The sequence below is a fragment of the Strix uralensis genome, chromosome 31, assembly GCF_047716275.1.
Source record: "Strix uralensis isolate ZFMK-TIS-50842 chromosome 31, bStrUra1, whole genome shotgun sequence".
Lineage (NCBI taxonomy): Eukaryota > Metazoa > Chordata > Aves > Strigiformes > Strigidae > Strix > Strix uralensis.
The window spans coordinates 3,624,846-3,643,964 of record NC_134002.1 but is presented as its reverse complement, the minus strand read 5'-3'; the positions used below and the strand labels follow the sequence as shown (position 1 = coordinate 3,643,964).

The 19,119-nt window shown below is 49.5% G+C and overlaps 1 protein-coding gene across 1 annotated transcript; it reads left to right on the top strand.

Moving 5' to 3' along the window:
• The first annotated feature begins 3,979 nt into the window (after positions 1–3,979).
• LOC141936091 (olfactory receptor 14A16-like) lies at positions 3,980–8,471 on the top strand. Its single transcript, XM_074852815.1, has 3 exons — positions 3,980–3,995; positions 4,659–4,680; positions 7,514–8,471. Exons 1-3 carry the CDS (start codon positions 3,980–3,982, stop codon positions 8,469–8,471), a joined length of 996 nt encoding a protein of 331 aa, XP_074708916.1.
• Positions 8,472–19,119: the final 10,648 nt, after the last annotated feature.

Genomic DNA, 19,119 nt, shown 5'->3' with positions numbered 1-19,119 from the left:
TCATTATCACCTCCGAATCAATACTATTGAAAACTCCCAATCCTGTTCCCAAAGCACCGGTTAAGTCTCTCTGCGTTCTTTTTGTGTGAGGAGTTTGTTTTTGCAGTCAGGTTGTCCATCCCTCGTAAGAAGTCTTTAGGAAAGGTGAACAGGTTGTCTGAATATTTGAAACATTATTTTGCATCAGCAATTTAACTTGTTTGAGAGACCACGTCGGGTTAAACAGCATTTGTTGTTGACCTGTATTTCTAATTGCATATGGTTTAATTTCAAAAATTCTTGGGTTAAGCACGACTGTTGGTTGTGTTGGAATAGTATGAGTAGTCTGAGTAGTCTCTTTGGGAGTGTGGGTTGTGGTTGTTGTAGTTTCCTCCTGTATGTTCAATGGAAATCAGAAAGATATAGTTTGATCTCCTGACCTGGTTCTTCTCAAATAAACTATGGACACTGGTTGGGTTGCAGTAAATGCATATCAACAGGTGTGGCAGGTGCATCCGCCCAGTGAAAACAGAGCTTCCTGGCTGTTGAAACGTGGCAGCTTTTGGCTGTCTTTGTTTTCAGGGTCTCGCGGTAGCTGAGACCTTTGACCAATGGGAGCCGCTATTGACTACAGGTCAGATTCGGCCTGGGTATAAATGGAGTCCCCTGGGGGAGCCATTTTGAGCTCGTCCCCTGGAGCTGCACGCTGCGGTCAGAGGACTCTCCCCTTGGGTCAGGACGCTGCCCAAGGAAACTCCTCGAGGTGCTTTGGGTCGGGACGCTGCCCTGAGCAGGTCCTCGAGGTTGAGAGCCCTCACTTTCTAGGTGAGTGATAGAGCGTTTTGGGTTGTCGTTAAACCCTAGGCTGTGAAGCTTTGTTTTTCGTTTTGGGTTCTCGTTAAACCCATGAAGTGAAGTTTACGTTTGGGGTTCCCGTTAAACCCCTAGGCTGTGAAGCTTTGTTTTTCGTTTTGGGTTCTCGTTAAACCCACGAAGTGAAGTTTTCGTTTGGGGTTGTTGTTAAACCCCTGGGGTGTGAGGCTTTGTTTTACGTTTCGGGTTCCCGTTAAACCCTAGGAAGTGAAGTTTTCGTTTGGGGTTGTCGTTAAACCCCCGGGGAGTGGGGCTTTGTAAAGTATTTCGGGTTACTGTCAAACCCCAGAAAGTTATTCTGTTCTCCTCTTGTGGACATCCGGATCTGTAATCTACGGAGAGCTGACTGGTGGTTTTATGGAAAAAATAAATCTATTTATTTTTTTAAATTGGTGGTGGGTTGCTTATTTGGAAGCCTCCGTAACAACAGGTCTCTGACTCACAATGGGTTTGAGCTATTTTAGATTCTGTTTTGTCTTTGATAATGATTTGAGTAAAAGGGGGCTGACGGACGGTTTGAATTAAAGGGTGTCGACTTATTATCACATTTACATTGAATACTCTGTAGTTTATCTGTATCTCATCTCCTTTTATAGCTGTCCAGGTATGGGATGAATTCTCCCATTTATATATTTGGAGTGTTAGGTTATTGTTTAGTATGGTAGCTGTTAATTTTGTTCCATACAAATCTGCATCCATACTTCTTGTATGTCCATAATAAGCATCCGTCCAAGGCCATATAATTTGGTTAGTTAGGGTATGTTCAAAAGGTTGGTGGGATTGGTTAGTCGTTCTAGCTCATCCTGGTAGTGTATTCATTGTAGTTAATACACTTAGCCAGACTATCCAATAGCTCCAATAGAAGGCTGGCGGGATTCTATAGATTTGTATATTTTTTATTTATTTATTTATTTATTTATTTTTTTTTTTTAATTTTTAGTCTCTTTTGTATCGGGGTGTCTGACACTCTCGTCTGGTCTTTCTCCCTCAGAGGCCCTTTTTTCTTCAGAGTAGGGCAGTAAAGTTTTCCCCACTTTGATACGTCTCTGCCTCCTCTGCCTACTCTGTTGCTTAGAGCAGCAGGGTGTTCCATCTTCTTGGCAGCAGCCGTATTCTTCAGGGGTATGTTTGTCTCTACTCCGGGACACATAGGTTTCCCAGTTTTTATCTTTGACCTCGGGTTCATGACAGGGGACCCAGGGGATGTGCTTTGTACAGATCACCCTTAGGATCTGAGGGTGTTATTCAGTAGGTCAATTAGAGTGAGTGCACTCTCTTTCAGAATTTATCCCTTTAGTAAATATTTCCCATCAAGTTTTAGAATCTTCAATTATTTTCCTGTTTTTACTCCAATTTTTAGGGTCTGATTAGTTAATCTCCATTCTTGTTAATAACACTGATTACAACTAGACCGGAGATTTATTCCATGTGCATTATGAATCCCCCAGCCTTCTTTACATACATTACACTTTACACTTTATGCATATAAAAGGAAAACAAATACAAGTTTCAATTGGACAAAATATCAGGGTCTCACTCATCGAGTCCTTCGTAGGTTCTTATCTCACAATGTGTAGAGAGTTCTTTCAGGTTTTCCGAAGGGTGATTTGTAGATCCCCAGGAGAGTTGGTCATTTTTCAGGTCGGATCCTGTATAGGTCCCTTTACTCGGCTTGCGTGTGTTCACCCCTTCTCAGCAGTCCGAACAGCAGTTTCTGTAGTGATAAGAGTAACATAGGGTCCTTCCCAATGGGGGGTCAAAGAAGATTCTTTCCATGATTTGGTTAGTATTTTATCTCCTGGTTGGATTTGATGCATGGTCACATCCAATGGAGGCCTTTGTACTACCATCCCCCGGGCCTGTAGTTGTTTTCTCCTTGTCATTAGCTGTATTAGATAGGATTTTATCTTTAATTCTTCAAGTTGGGGGTGATCTGGTGGTATTTCTAAATCATAGGGCATCCCATATAACATTTCGAAGGGAGAAATACTTACATCGGTTCGGGGTTGAGTTTTGATATTTAACAATGTTAAAGGGAGATACTTTATCCATGACATTTTAGTTTCTAACATCAATTTGGTAAGCTGTTTGGTTTTTTTTTTTTTTTTTTTTTTTTTTTTATTCATACGTTCAACTTTCCCTGAGCTCTGCGAGTGCCACGGGGTATGGTATTGCCACTGTGTACCCAGGGCAGTCAAAGTCTCTTTGGTTACTCTGGATACAAAGTGTGGACCCCTATCTGAGTCTATTGCTTCTATTGCTCCATACCGAGGTATAATTTCTTCAAGTAATATCCTTGTTACTGTGTGAGCTGTGGCTCAGGCTGTGGGAAAGGTTTCTACAAATTGGGTTAAATGATCTATAATTACTAATAAGTATTTATACCTCCCCACCTTTGGTAATTCGGCAAAGTCTATTTGTATTTTTGCAAAAGGTCTATGAGTCAATTCTCGCCCCCCATATACTTGTTTTCTTATTTGATGTTTATTTACTTTTTGACAAACGAGACATTCTCCTATCACTCGTTTGGCTATATCATATATCCCAATGCACATGTATTTAGTTGTAAATTGATCCACTAATGCCTGAGTTCCCCAATGAGTGTTTTTATGGAATTGTTGTATTATTTTGGTAGCTATGGGTTTTGGGAGAACTTCTCGGCCGTCCGGGAGCTCCCATTTTCCATTAGCTTTCTGTTTAATCCCCATTTGATTTAATTTTGTTTGTTCTTGAATAGTAAAGTTTAAAGTTTCATAGGATTTTCCATGGAAAAAGCACTACTTAAACCCTGGTCTTTCACATACACATTCTATGCTGTCTACCCCGAAATCGTCCCAGCAAGCATAACAGGGGAGGTAATTATTTCCACAATTAATACACCGCTTTCTGGTTTCTATCGGATCATCCAAGTGTAGTGCTAATAGTGCTGCTCTCTTTACTTCTTGATCAGCAAGGTTATTTCCCTGTACTAAAGGATTGAGCCCCCTCTAGTGTCCCTTTAAGTGTACTACCGCAATTTTGCTGGGCCCTCGTATAGCTTGTAAAATTTGTGATATTAACTCCTGATGTACTAGGTCCTTCCCCCGAGAATTGATTAAGCCTCACTCTTCCCATATTTTTCAAAGGTATGTACTACTCCAAAGGTATATCTAGAATCGGTATATATAGTTCCCACTTTTTCTTTTAGTAATTGTAAAGCCTTTAATACTGCATATCATTCATATGCCTGTGCATATTCACTTTCTTACAAACTAAAGGGTTTCCTTTGAATTGACATAAATGTTTAAGGCTTGACAGACCCACTCTTCAAAGGACCCCAAAAAAAAAAAAAACCCAGGTCAATAGAGATGGTCGCCCCTGATTTGTTTCCCTCCCCGAACCTCCATACAATAATAAATCATTTCTACTTTGTCCTTACCCCGCCTAAAGGGGTAATTTTCCCAATGGTTTAACATTAAGCCTAAAGGGCTATCTGGTGGTATTTGGGGTACCTCACCTTGGGTCCCACACCACCCATGGGATCAGAAGGCTTGCTCTTCTTCTGTCCCATCTTCCGGAGCGCCTTCACACACTCACACAATTCGCTTCCCCCTTTTTGTGACCCAGTCCCTCGCGGGATATGGGAGATGCACTACCGAGGGGTCCGCACTCGCTTCGCCCTGCTGGGCGTCTCACACACCACGCTCCAGGAAACCCAAACCCAACCGAACAGTAACCGGCCTATACTCACGCAACCCTGCGTCTTTGTCCGGGGCTTCGTGCACAAAGATTACGGGGTTACCGGTATTCTTTTGCTTGTTGCCGAGTTTTGGAGTTCGTCGGTAGAGGGTGTGATGTGACAGCACTCAGCCGGGGCCGCTGAACTCAGCGGGGCGCACCTCCCCGTATGGGGCTTCCCACCAGATTGCCTCTATCCGAGTCACGGCACCAATTTTGTTATAAGTAGATTTCTCAAATTGATGTGAGTCAGAGCCAATCAAAATTTCAATTGTTTATTTAGCAAGCGGCAACAAGCAAAACAGCGCTGGCCGGCCGGGGAGTCCTTGCTCCACCAACGGCGCGCACTCACTTCCCGAGGGTCCGTCTTTTTTATATCCTCCGCCTTCCGGTATCGGGTCTCTCTGAGGGGCGTACTCTGCGTCTGCGCACTTTGCAGCTAGGGGGTCGCTCCATCCGGGTCTTCCTCGCGTCACCAACTCCTTGTATTTCCTGCTTTCCTGAGAGTGGCTCACAAAGCTTTTGTTTATATCTTACAGAATATAGACACTACCCCCTTTTTTCTTCTTCTTCTCCCCTTTGTCTTTCTCCCCTTTGTCCTTCTTCCCTTTCTCCCTCTTTTCAGTCTTTTGCATAGTAGGAGTCCTTGCTTCAGAATTTTAACTTAGATAAGCACTTGCAGTCAGTTAGTCGTTACACAGTGTAATAGTTAAGATTAAGCTTAGGCCTACATAGTTTATGGAATAACATGTCACGAGCTCCCAGTATCTTTAATGGAATTTGATGAACAAACAGTTTACTGTCTATCACATGGTGGAGGTGACAGAGGGTTGTAGAAAAGCTGAAAATCCCCAACTGAGTCAACCTCCTCCTGACTTTGGCCATAGCTGGTGTTTCTGCCACTGATGCCTACGAGAAGGCACAGTCCCCTGCAGCAGTGGGGCCTCATTGCCCCCTTGTCCCTACTCAGGGGCCTGGCAGGTGCACATCTCCATCGCCCACTGCCCCAGGAAGAGCCCTGAGCAATGGGTGAGGGACAGGATCTCCCTTCCCAGGGGCTGGGGGTCACACCTTGGCCCCTTGGTTAATGGGCTCAGGGCTTGGCCCTTTGGCTTCGTGAAACACATGCAGGTTTCCTCAGCATCAGAGCCACCTTTCCTTTGCTTTTCCCTACCTGCCATCACTGCCTCCACATTTCTGCTCTAAGTGGAGCCTGGGGAGGCTTTGTCAACAGTGTCCCTCAGTGGGACCCATTAAAGCCACAAGAAACTTTGCAGTTTGAATCTAACTTTGACTTCCTCAGAGGTTTTTTCAGCAGCTTCTCAGTGTCTGATGTTCAGAGACACATCACCAAACCCACCTGAGGGGTCATTAAAATGCCTTGGGCTGGTCCTGTGCTGTGGAGCTGGGCCGGAGTCCTGGGACAGAGGGAGCTCAGGGCAAGTGGTCAGCGCTGCAGAGAGACAGCTCTGCCCAGGAGCAGCTCCTCTGCAAAGCGCAGCAGGGCTGAGGGCACTGCCTGCAGGCACCGAGGGCAGAGGAGCCGGGCACAGAGAGGGGAAAGGCAGACGGCAGTGGCAGGATGCTGAGAGCTCACTGGAGGAGAAATCTTCACAACACAGTAAGTGTCCTCTTTTTTACTGGTGGGCACTGGGAGATGGGAATCTATTTCTCCTTTCTGGAGCAGGTTCTAACAACCCATTTCTTGTTTGCAGATGTCTGAGCCTCTCCTGAGTCCCTGCACACACAGAAATGCCCCTGCTGCCAGGAGGGGTCTGCAGGGCAGAGCTGAGCACACAGCGGGTGGGATGGGGGCTGTGAGCACTGACAGGGAGGAGATAAGGGAAAAGAGAAACAGCTCCAGGCTGGGAGAGCTCCAGGCACCAGAGTCATTCACAGGGAATGAAACATGCTGACAGCACTATCTGGGCGAGGGTGGTATTTGGGGACCTCCCTATTACCCTTCAGTGAAAGTGCTTTTTACCTAACAAGCCCCCCTGGTCTTCTCCCCCACCCAGCAGACCCTCTGCCCTCCAGGCCCCATGGTCCAGGGCAGGAGCTGCCTCCTGTGCAGCCAGAGCTGCAGCAGAGGAGACTCTCCCCAGTGCCCATCTGTCCCTCCCTGGCCTGGCCTCCCTTGGCAGAAGCACTGGGGCATTTCTCCTTGGTTCTCCACCTGCCCCTGCTGCTGCTGCTCCTGTTTTCAGGCTCTCTGGGGATGGGGCTTTCAGCTGCAGCTCAGCAACTGGCCCTGCAGGTCCTGCCATGCAGATGTGTCCATGGCAGCAAGGTGCCCAAGCCCCTTCAAGCCTCTGGGTCTCTGGGAAATGCTGACCATGGGATGGGGATAAACCCGGCTCTTTTTACCAGACAGCCTATCCCTGGATTCCTCTGCTCTCAGCAGCATCCAATTTCCTGTCAAGGCAACAGCTGGGTGTGAGCCTCCTGCAGATTCCAGAGGTGCAAGCCCAGGGCAGCTGAGAGCAAGTCTGATGGACAGCCTGGCTCTCCTCACTCTGCACTAAGGCTCTGCCCATTTGCACCCCCGCACTCTCCATGGAGCACTTGTAGCGCAGCAGCAATGTCCAGGCTGTCTGCCTTCAGAACGCACTCCTCAGGTAGGACAGGGCAACAGGAGCCAAAGCCGGAAGAGCAAAGCCCCACAGCTCTGCTCTGCAGCCGGGGGCCCTGGGAGGGACAAGGCTGAAATCTCTTGGATTTCCCAAGTGGAGTTAAGCAGCGATGACTGCGGGTTCCTCTCTGCCTGTTGGTGCACAGCAGGACTGACTCCTGCAGAGGCCACAGCAGAATCCCTTGCTCTCCACTGCCCCCTCAGCCAGCAAACACCAGACCTCCAGCCTGGGAGATGCATGAAGGTCTTCTGGAAGGAAGTTTTGCACAAAAAATCAGTTGTACCCTGAACTGCTTTTTTCTTTTTCGACAGGCCTCCATACCCAGAGGAGCAAATGTCCAACAGAAGTTTTGTAACTGAGTTTCTCCTCCTGGCATTCGCAGACACACGGGAGCTGCAGCTCTTGCACTTCTGGCTCTTCCTGGGCATCTACCTGGCTGCCCTCCTGGGCAACGGCCTCATCATCACCGCCATCGCCTGTGACCACCACCTGCACACCCCCATGTACTTCTTCCTCCTCAACCTCTCCCTCCTTGACCTGGGCTCCATCTCCACCACTCTCCCCAAAGCCATGGACAATTCCCTCTGGGACAACAGGGACATCTCCTACTTGGGATGTGCTGCCCAAGTCTTTTGCTTTCTCTTCTTTATTGGAGCAGAGTATTCTCTCCTCACCGTCATGTCCTATGACCGCTACGTTGCCATCTGCAAACCCCTGCACTACGGGACCCTCCTGGGCAGCAGAGCTTGTGTCCACATGGCAGCAGCTGCCTGGGGCACTGGGTTTCTCTATGCTGTGCTGCACACGGCCAACACATTTTCAATTCCACTCTGCCAAGGCAACACCTTGGACCAGTTCTTCTGTGAAATCCCCCAGATCCTCAAGCTCTCCTGCTCACACTCCTACCTCAGGGAGCTTGGGCTTATCATGGTTAGTGCCTGTTTAGCTTTTGGATGTTTTGTTTTCATTGTGCTGTCCTACATGCAGATCTTCAGGGCTGTGCTGAGGGTCCCCTCTGAGCAGGGACGGCACAAAGCCTTTTCCACGTGCCTCCCTCACCTGGCCGTGGTCTCCCTCTTTATCAGCACTGGCATGGTTGCCTACCTGAAACCCCCCTCTATCTCCTCCCCATCCCTCGACCTGGTGGTGTCATTTTTGTACTCAGTGGTACCTCCAGCAGTGAACCCCCTCATCTACAGCATGAGGAACCAGGATATCAAGGATGCCCTGAGGAAATTATATGAATACACATTACTCCACCATGAATAAGATGCCAGCCATCCTCATATAACTCCTGGGAATACAGTAAATTCCCAGCCTATCTTCTGTTATTCTTTTTCTTTAGATCGTGTTTGTTAAACATAATAATTATTGTAATCATGTATTATTCATACAACTTCTTAGTCTTAGAACCATTTTTTTTCTGTCTTCAAATCCTAATGTACAGAAGGAACCAGGCTCTTTGCATAGCTGGAAAAGCCAGACCATGATCATTTGCCTCTCCTCCATTCGCTTAGATCTCCTCTGGATCTGGGGGCCCAGCCCCAGCAGGCAGAAGGGATTCAGGAGCCAAGGGCCCAGCTGCCCCATGGAGGAGCAGCCTCAGTGCCCCTCGGGGCTGCCCCTCACTGCCTCGGCAGGCACTGCCTCTCTGCTGCCTGTGAGCTGGGGCTGCTGTTTCCCTGGAGCCATGGCCAAGGACAGCAGCAGGACGTGGCCTTTTCAGTGCTGGGGTCACCTCATTTCCACACTGTCCTGCTGTGCCCTTGCATTTGTTTCACTTCCAAGCTCTTATGTAGTGTTTGACAGTCCCATTGTGTCCATAGTGACACCTCAGTTGCTGCAGGCAGGAGCAGGCATGTGAACCACGGTGCAGAGCTGGCCTCCATGTCAGCACCACCATCACCAAAGGGGCTCCTCAGGGCAGTACCAGAAGGCTGGGCACCTCTTCTAAAGCTGGTGTCGGGAATATACTCAAGAATCTGCTCCCTCAAAAAGACATTTGCTGCTTTGTGGTTCTTAATGGTTTCACAGGGACAAGCGCAGAGACCTAGTGGGATCTATTTAGGGGCCAAGGGCTGGACCAAGACCTCCCTTCTTGGTTGCACATGTCCATGCAGACAGCAACTGGTCTTTGATGTACCTGCCTGGCACTGTCCCACCTGCAGTGGGGCTGATGGCAGATGCCATTCTGGAGAGGAATTGGGAGCTGCCAGGAGAGCTCAGGGGATCTCCAGGGACAGTGTGTGAGTCTGGGGGGGCAGTGAGTGGAACCTCATAAAGTGGGTGATTACCCAAGTTAGAGTCCCCTTGGAGGCAAAGGTGAACCTGCTGACACCATGCTGTAATGACAGCTCTGAAATTTCTGGAGAGGCTGTGAGGAGCCAGGAGGCAAAGGCACACAAGACTGGAGAGTGGTTCAGGACAACCTTTGGGAAAGCCCATGGGCTGGATCTACTGCAGCCCTCCATTGCCTTTTGTGCCATTGGAGACACCCCACGGTCCTGCCCAATCCCGTCCTTTGTCCTTGAGCCATCCAGGAAGATGGAAAATGCCTCAGAAGCAGTGAACCCCATCTGCCTGGGTCTGCTCCTCACCCCCACCAGCATGGCCAGTGGAGGATTACCCCATGATCCCAGGGCACCATAGTCCCCTTGCTCTGCAGAGCAGCACTGCCAGCTTGGGGCCCTGCAGGGAGCACGGGGACAGAGCCAGGAACAGCTGGTCAGGCCATCATGGACACACTTATGTGAGGAAAGGGTGTCTGGGGAGCAGAGATGTCACTGGAGAAGAGCAAGGGAGCATTTCTGTGCCTGCAGGGAAGAATCCATGAAAAAGAGAAAACTCTTTCTGCACGCACCCCCTCGGGACAGGATGCTCTGTCTTTGGACCTGGAATTTTTTGCTGGCCTGGGGACAGGGGCCGACAGTGAGGGGGCACAATCAGTCTCTGGTGACTTGGTCCAGGACCATCTGGACATGAGACAGGGAGTCCCGCAGTTTCACTGACCTCCATTTCCTCATGCCATTGTCCCCCAGCAGCTGCTGTGCCCTTCAGAGGGCCTGGGGCTGTGGGGTGAGTGCCCAGAGCTCTGCAGCACCCTGCAGCCCAGACTGGGCCTCTCCGTGGGGCTGAGATGGGAAGGGGACAGGGGAGATGAGAAGAGCTGGGGATAGGCTGGACTGGGCTGGAAAGTGTCTGGCAGAGGAGAGCACCAATGTTAGCTGAGCTGTATGACCACGCAGGGAGAGGACACGCTGCAGTGGGTGTGTGGTGCAGAACCAGATATCATGGAAGGAAGCCGAGACATACAGGTGCAGGACAGCAAAGGCTGGTCTGTGCCTTTGGTGACAAGGACAGATCAAAAAGGTGTTCCAGAGCATTTATCATCCCCCCCAGCCTCTCTCAATAGTTATTTCCAGTACTGCCCACTCACTCCAGTTTATGGGTGTTTTTCTTCTGTACCCATTTCCTTCCTCCTGCTGGTCTTAGTGCCTGTGTTGGGGGAAGAGCCAGCCCTGCCCCAGCCTCTCTTCTTGCCCAGAAATTGGCAGAACCCAGAGCAGGGCTGTCTGGGAACCCTTGTATGTGAAAAGGCTGCAGCCTGGCTGGGGCCAGACTCTGGTGAGCTGTGAAAGCAGGACAGTTGGTGGGGATGGATGCTGAGGTCTGACATGGGGGCTCTGGTGGGGGACATTTCCCCACCCCAAACACACCCCGTCCTGGGCAGTGTTTGATGAAGGGGCCGTGGGGGCATGTGTTGGGCAGTGCGGCTGGTGCAGGGATGGGCCACACGTGGGGGCCATGACACAGCGATCAGGAGGTGGAAGCAAGGACAGGCTATGAAGGAGGAATTTAGAAATATGACCTGAGCTGAGGACATGTGTTTAGGAAAGCCAAAGCTCCCCTGGAGCTGAGGGGGGCTCCAGGCAACATCCAGAGCAAAATGAAGAGCTTCAGTCACTGCGTTTGCAGTAAAAGGCTGAACAAGGCCCATGCCAGTTGCTGCTGAATGGGGAGGGGGTTTCACAGCAGCAGAGACAGATGGGGATGAGGGACTCAACGGCGCCTTTGCTTTAGTCTTTCCTGAAAAATTCTCCCAGGCCTCCGCTCAGGGAAAGGGCTCCTACTGACGGGCTTCTTCATCCTGGAGAAGGGATGGCTGAGGGGCACCGCACAGCCAGGGGGGGCCTCCCCTTTTTCCCCATGAGGCTAGCCAAGCATTGGAACAAGCATTGGTCCCCCTGAGAGATTGTGAAGTCCCCCATCCTTGCAGGTTTTCAAGACCCAGATGGACCAAGCCCTGAGAAGCCAAGTCTCACCATATACCTGACCCTGCTTTGAGCAGAGGGTTTTCCCACAGACCTCCCAAGGGTCTACTCAGTGATGTTATTATCCTATGATCTCTTGTCCAGTAAGTGCAGATGTTTATGCTGCACAGATCCTCTTTTGTTTTATGTGACTAGCTAAGACAAGTCAGGTGATCGTATCCTCCACTCCACTGACTGCAAGGAGAAGCCTGGGAGGCACTGCCTCAGACAGCTCTACATTACCCCTGCACCTCACTGCATCCAGCTTTAACACCCTCACAGGCCATTGGTCTGCACCCTAAAGCTCCTACTCGTAGGTTTTGGGAATCAGGGAAGCTGAATGCCACATGTGACTGAAATACGCTCCTGGCATTTATGGTCAGCAAGGAGTTTCTCCTTCTGGTGCATTCCCATGCCACATGGACTCCACCTGGGATTTGTCTCCACTTGTTTTAGACAACCATTGTTTTGGTTGTCTGTCCACTCTTGCTCGTATAGGCTCCTCTTGCATTTGACAGTGGGTCTTCAACCTCTTCCACTGTAATTCATCCTCATAGAAATTTAAGTTCCTTGGTTCCTTCATTGTCTTGGCGTCCAGGCACCTGCTCATCCCTCACACAGCCTGGGTACTGGCTCACTCCTGGGTGCTTCTTTCCAGGTGAGCCCCCTCCAAGTTGCAGTCCCAGGGGTGGTTCTGAGGGGAGATGCTGCTTGGTGTCAGGTCTGCTCCAGAGCAGACAGGGCTGAGCAGGGTGTCCATGAGCGGGGCCTGCCCTCCTGCCTGCTGCAGCTGGCTGGGGGGCTGGAACAGAGGTGTCCTCAGAGCCAGCACCCAGACAAGAACCTTTCCCCTGCCTCACCCCTCCCTTTTTGGACACAGGCAGGTGATACCTGACTGGGGCTGCACTCTGATACTCATGAACAAGGCAGAACTGGATGAGGATGTGAATGCTGAGGGCAGCCATGGCTGCAGTGACCATGGCAGAGGAAAAAGACAAACAGCAGAATGACAGCCTTGGCCTGCAGCACAGCACATTTCACATGGTTCAGCACCTGCTTGGCAGGATCCTGGAGAGCCAAGATCCATGGAGCCCTCTTGGATCTTTGAGGACAACAACATCAAAGCCCAGAAACACCTGAGTCTGAAGTTCTAGGAGTTGAGCAGGGCCTAGCTGGATGCTGGTGGGGATGGACAGGGATCTTGTGGCTGAAGCATTCACACACCAGAAGGCATTGCACAGGGGTGGAAGAAGGAACAGGTTGTCCAGGAGGCGGATACAGACATGGCCTTGGGGTACAGGGGTGGAGGCAGGAAAGCCAAAGTTCAGCTGGGGGTGGAAATAGCAAGGAATGGGGAGCGTAACCAGAAGGGCTTCTGTAAGTTCGCTACAGAACAAGGAGTCAGGTGACAAAAATAGAGTCTCATGGCTCATGTCATGACAAAGACTTTGAAAAGGCTGAGGAACACCAAGTTTTCCAATCCTCTTCTCCTGATCTGCCCTCAGATCTCCCTGGTCCTCAAGTCTCTTACCACCATCTGTGTAGGCAGGGCAGAGGGAAGTGTGTCTGGGGAGCACTTAGAATCATAGAATCATAGAATCATTCAGTTTGGAAAAGACCCTTGGGATCATCGAGTCCAACCATCAGCCCTACTCTACAAAGTTCTCCCCTACACCATATCCCCCAACAGCTCATCTAAATGACCCTTAAAACACATCCAGGGATGGTGACTCCACCCCCTCCCTGGGCAGCCTATTCCACTGTCTGACCACTCTGCCGTTCCCTCTTGTTCTATCGCTAATTACCTGTGAGAAGAGACCAGCACCAACCTCTCTACAACGTCCTTTCAGGGAGCTGTAGAGAGTGATGAGGTCTCCCCTCAGCCTTCTCCTCCTCACACTAAACAGTCCCAGCTCCTTCAATTTCTCCTCACAGGATTTATTCTCCAGGCCCTTCCCCGGCTTCGTTGCCCTCCTCTGCCCTCGCTCCAGCCCCTCGAGATCTCTCTCGTATTGAGTTGCCCAAAACTGGACACAACACTCCAGGTGTGGCCTCACCAGTGCAGAGTACAGGGGGACTATCACCTCCCTACTTCTGCTGGTCACACTATTTCTAATCCAAGCCAGGATGCTGTTGCCTTTCTTGGCCACCTGGGCACACTGCTGGCTCGTGTTCAGTTGCTTGTCAATTAGAACCCCCAGATCCTTCTCTTCCAGACAGCTCCAACCACACCTCCCCAAGCCTGTAGCCATGCAGGGGGTTTTGTGGCCCAAGTGCAGGACCTGGCACGTGGCCTTTTTGAAGCTCATCCCATTAACGTTGGCCACCGATCCAATCTATCCAAGTCTCTCTGTAGAGCCTCCCTGTCCTCATGCAGATCGACACTCCCGCTTAACTTGGTGTCATCTGCGAACTCACTGATGACCCACTCTCTGTCCTTATCGAGATCATCAATAAAGATGTTGAACAGAAATGGTCCCAACACCGAGCCCTGAGGAACACCACTTGTGACCGGCCGCCAGCTGGATTGAGCTCCACTGACCACCACTCTCTGGGACCGTCCAGCCAGCCAGTGCTTGACCCAGCAGACCGTTCGTTCATCCAGGCCGTCGGCTCCCAGTTTTTCTATGAGAATTCTATGGGGAACTGTGTCAAATGCTTTTCGAAAATCCAGGTAGACAATATCCACAGCCTTTCCCTCATCCAATAGCTGGGTCATTTTGTCATAGAAGGAGATCAGATTTGTCAGGCAGGACCTGCCTTTCATAAACCCATGCTGACTAGGCCTGATCCCCTGGTTGTCCATTATGTGACTTTTAATGGCACTCCAGATGACCTGCTCCATGATTTTCCCTGGCACCGAGGTCAGACTGACAGGTCTATAGTTTCCAGGATCCTCCTTTCTGCCTCTCTTGTAGATGGGTGTCACATTTGCCACCCTCCAGTCCAACGGGACCTCCTCAGTTAGCCATGACTTCAGGTAAATGATGGAAAGCGGCTTGGTGAGCACGTCTGCCAACTCTTTCAGCACCCTTGGGTGTAACCCATCTGGTCCCACAGGGACCCTTCCTGAGGAGGGGAAATGGAGCAGGACGTTGCCGCGATTGAGAGACGGGAGACAGGCTTGATGCAAGCAAAGTTCTTCACTTTATTACATGTAACACTCATTTTTATAGAAAATCAGAAGATGCGTGTGTTAAATTGATCGGTTGCTATGCTTCAGAATTCTTATCAGCACGCGCTAATTGGTAGCTACTTAACCTTTAGCAATTGGACTAATAGCAACTAAGCCACTCCTGTAAAAAACTCTAAATTCCTTGCTGTCTGCACCGTCTTTGGCCCTTTATCAAGCATGACTCAGAGGTTAGCAATTCTTCACCATATCAGCACTTTTCTCAGCGCTTTTCTCTTCCCTTTATCAGGCCTCCCAAGGTTTGTAGCCTACAAGTTCCAGTATGTCCCCCTCGAACAACGGAGCAGTACAGGCCGTTCTGTCTGAGTCCTTCAAGTCGTACCCGACATCTCCCCCTTCCTTTTGCACAAAAAGAATCTTTTTCACGGAGCGTTCCATCAATCGTTGCAGACATTGTAACAAACGGGGTAAAAAAAGCAATAAGAGAATAAAAACAGTTAAAGCATAAACAATAGTCTTCACTAAGCTTCTTATCCACCCTGATAGCCCCCACTCTCCAAAGAGTTTGTCTAACCAATCCCAGCGATCATCTTGTTGGAGTTTAGAGACTCAGGGAGCTTTGGCTGCAACTCAAGGAGAAAAGGAGAGTTTACAGCCTTTGGAGGAAGGGGCTAGCCACTCACAGTGATTACAAAGAGGCTGTGAGGCTGTGCAGGGCCGAAATCAGGAGGTCCAAAGCCCAGCTGGAAATTAATCTAGGTTCAGCAATCAAAGATAACAAGAAATGTTTCTATAAGTATGTCAATAGCAAAAGAAAGACCAGGGAGAGTCTCCATCCCCTGCTAGATGCTGAAGGAAACTTGGTAACAAGTGATGAGGGGAAGGCTGAGGTACTTAATGCCTTCTTTGCCTCAGTCTTTAATAACAAGACTAGTTGTGTTGAGGGAATCCAGCCCCCTCAGCCAGATGATAGAGACTGGGAAAACGACCCCCCTGCAATCCAGGAGAGAGTCAGTGACCTGCTACACCACATAGACACACACAAGTCTATGGGACCAGATGGGATACACCCAAGGGTGCTGAAGGAGCTGGCTGGGGTGCTCGCCAAGCCGCTTTCCATCATTTCCCAGCAGTCCTGGCTGACCGGGGAAGTCCCGACAGATTGGAAACTGGCCAATGTGATGCCCATCTATAAGAAGGGTCGGAAGGATGATCCAGGAAACTACAGGCCTGTCAGCTTGACTTCGATACCCGGGAAGCTGATGGAGCAGCTCATCCTGAGTACCATCACACAACACGTGCGGGACAACCAGATGATCAGGCCCAGTCAGCATGGGTTTATGAAAGGCAGGTCCTGCTTGACAAACCTGATCTCCTTCTACGACAAAGTAACCTACTTATTGGATGAGGGAAAGGCTGTGGATGTAGTTTACCTTGACTTTAGCAAGGCCTTTGACACCGTTTCCCACAACATTCTTCTGGCAAAAATGGCTGCTCGAGGCTTAGATGATCGCACACTTTGCTGGGTAAAAAACTGGCTGGATGGCCGGGCCCAGAGAGTTGTGGTGAACGGAGTTAAATCCGGTTGGAGGCCGGTCACGAGTGGTGTCCCCCAGGGCTCGGTTTTGGGGCCACTCCTGTTCAACATCTTTATTGATGACCTAGACGAGGGGATCGAATGCACCCTCAGTAAGTTTGCAGACGACACCAAGTTGGGTGGGAGTGTTGATCTGCTTGAGGGTAGGGAGGCTCTGCAGAGAGACCTGGACAGGCTGGAGCGATGGGCCAAGGCCAACTGTATGAAGTTCAATAAGGCCAAATGCCGGGTGCTGCACTTGGGTCACAACAACCCCCAGCAGCGCTACAGGCTTGGGGAGGAGTGGCTGGAGAGCTGCCAGTCAGAGAGGGACCTGGGGTTGTTGATTGACAGACGGCTAAACATGAGCCAGCAGTGTGCCCAGGTGGCCAAGAAGGCCAATGGCATCCTGGCTTGCATCAGAAATAGCGTGGCCAGCAGAGACAGGGAAGTGATCTTACCCCTGTACTCGGCACTGGTGAGGCCGCACCTCAATTACTGTGTTCAGTTTTGGGCCCCTCACTACAAAAAGGACATTGAATTACTCGAGCGTGTCCAGAGAAGGGCAACGAAGCTGATGAAGGGTCTTGAGCACATGTCGTATGAGGAGCGGCTGAGGGAACTGGGGTTGTTTAGTCTGGAGAAGAGGAGGCTGAGGGGAGACCTCATCGCCCTCTACAACTACCTGAAAGGAGGTTGCAGGGAGCTGGGGATGAGTCTCTTTAACCAAGTAACAAGTGATAGGACAAGAGGGAATGGCCTCAAGTTGCGCCAGGGAAGGTTTAGACTAGATGTCAGGAAGTATTTCTTTACAGAACGGGTTATTAGGCAGTGGAATGGATTGCCCAGGGAGGTGGTGGAATCCCCATCCCTGGAGGTGTTTAAGAGTAGGGTCTATATAGCGCTGAGAGATATGGTGTAGATGGGAACTGGCGGTACTAGGTTAATGGTTGGACTAGATGATCTTCAGGGTCCTTTCCAACATAGTTGATTCTGTGAATTCTGTGAATTCCCTTTTTAAGTTGTTGAATACTGGCATGAATCGATTCCGAGTGGTCAGAGAGATTCATACAGCACATACCTTCAAAATCTTCACAACCATGGCCTTGTGCTAAAAGCAAAAAATCCATAGCAGCTCTATTGTGCAATGTGGCATGGCGAACGCTATCTACATCTAACAGAAGACCAGACAATGCCTTGCTAGTGGCATTCGTCTGTTTAGCAAGCCAGCAGCCAAGCTTATCTAATGTTGCTAATGCTTTCCCAGCAGCGGCTCCTGGTAACAAAAAAGAAGCAAAAAAGCGGTGACTAAAAGACCAAAATTCTGTATTATCGTCACAAATACTTCTTTGCTTTGTCCCATCTAACGATCCCCAGTTTATGAAGCTCCGTAGGTGTCCTCCGTAGCCTCAAGAAGGTCAGGAAGTTGTTCCGGAGGATGATCTGGAGGTTGAGCAGAGTTCCCACTGGGCTTGTTGGGTGCTCGAGGCAGGGATTCACAGAAAGGACGCATGTTCTTTGCTGGAATCCACCTGGGGCCTTTTTCTGTAGAGACACAAGCATAACCTCTTCCCCACGTGACAAGAGGATATGGTCCCATTATTTTACCTGTTTCCGGGTCGCGAACCAACACTGGGACTTTAACTCGTGTCTTAAATTAAGTATTCGCGTTGAAATGTCGAACTATCAGAGGATTGTTATCTAGCAAAGAACAATTCAAGAAATTAAAAACATACAAAGCTTTCTGTAGTCGTTCCTCAGGGGTGGCAGCTCCTACTCCCCCTTTTTGTTGTTGTAGTAAGTGCTTTAAAGACTGGTGAGAGCGTTCAATTAGAGATTGACCTGTAGGGGAATGAGGGATGCCAGTAGTGTGAATTACACCCCAGGAGTCAAGAAAGGTTTTTGTTGCAGTTGAGACATATGCAGGACCATTGTCCATTTTTATCTGAGAAGGTATGCCCAAGGTGGCAAAAGCACGCATTAAATGTTTCCGAACGTCACGCGCCTTCTCTCCTGTGTGGCAAGAAGAAAACAAAGAGCCTGAAAAGGTGTCAATGGAAGAATGGACATATTTCAATTTACCAAATTCTGGATAATACATAACGTCTGTTTGCCATAGTTGTAAGCTTTGTAGACCTCTAGGATTAACCCCTCCTGCTATCAATGGGAAAGAATGCCTTTGGCAGTCAGGACACACGGCGATAATATTAGATGCTTGTTGGGAGGTAAGCCCAAACTGTCGTTTGAGACCTCCAGCATTCTGGTGAAAAAAGGAATGGCTGAGTTTAGCTTGTGCTATGCGATCTGGCAATACCTGTACTGGTAATGTCAGCATATCTGCTCGTCAGTTCCCTTCTGCAATAAAACCAGGTAAAGAAGTATGCGATCTGACATGCATAACAAAATAGGGATGAGGGCGAGAATCCGAAAGAAAGATAAGCTCTTGTAATAAAACAAACAGCTCAGAATGTGAGATATCACGTAATACAGATGCTTCAGCTCGCTCCACAATCCCTGCAACATAAGCTGAATCAGTAATAAGGTTAAGTGGTGTAGACCACCTCCGAAAAACTCGAACAACTGCAGCCAGTTCCACTATCTGGGGAGAACCAGGAACGGTCTCTATGTCTGAGTCCCATCGTCCGTGCTGGTCGTCCCACCATAAGATGACTGATTTGTGCGATTTCCCAGACCCGTCCGTAAATACAGTAAGGGCTTGTAACGGCTGGTCACTTATTTTCGCCTGGATATCAAGTGAATATTGGCATTAAGCAGTTTGTGCGAAGGTGGGTGGGATGTGAGTTGACCCATATAGTCTGCCAGTGCCGTACTAAAAACGTCTGATTGCTGATAAAGCCATTGTAGATACGTGCTTGTCACAGGTAGGCAGATACAAGT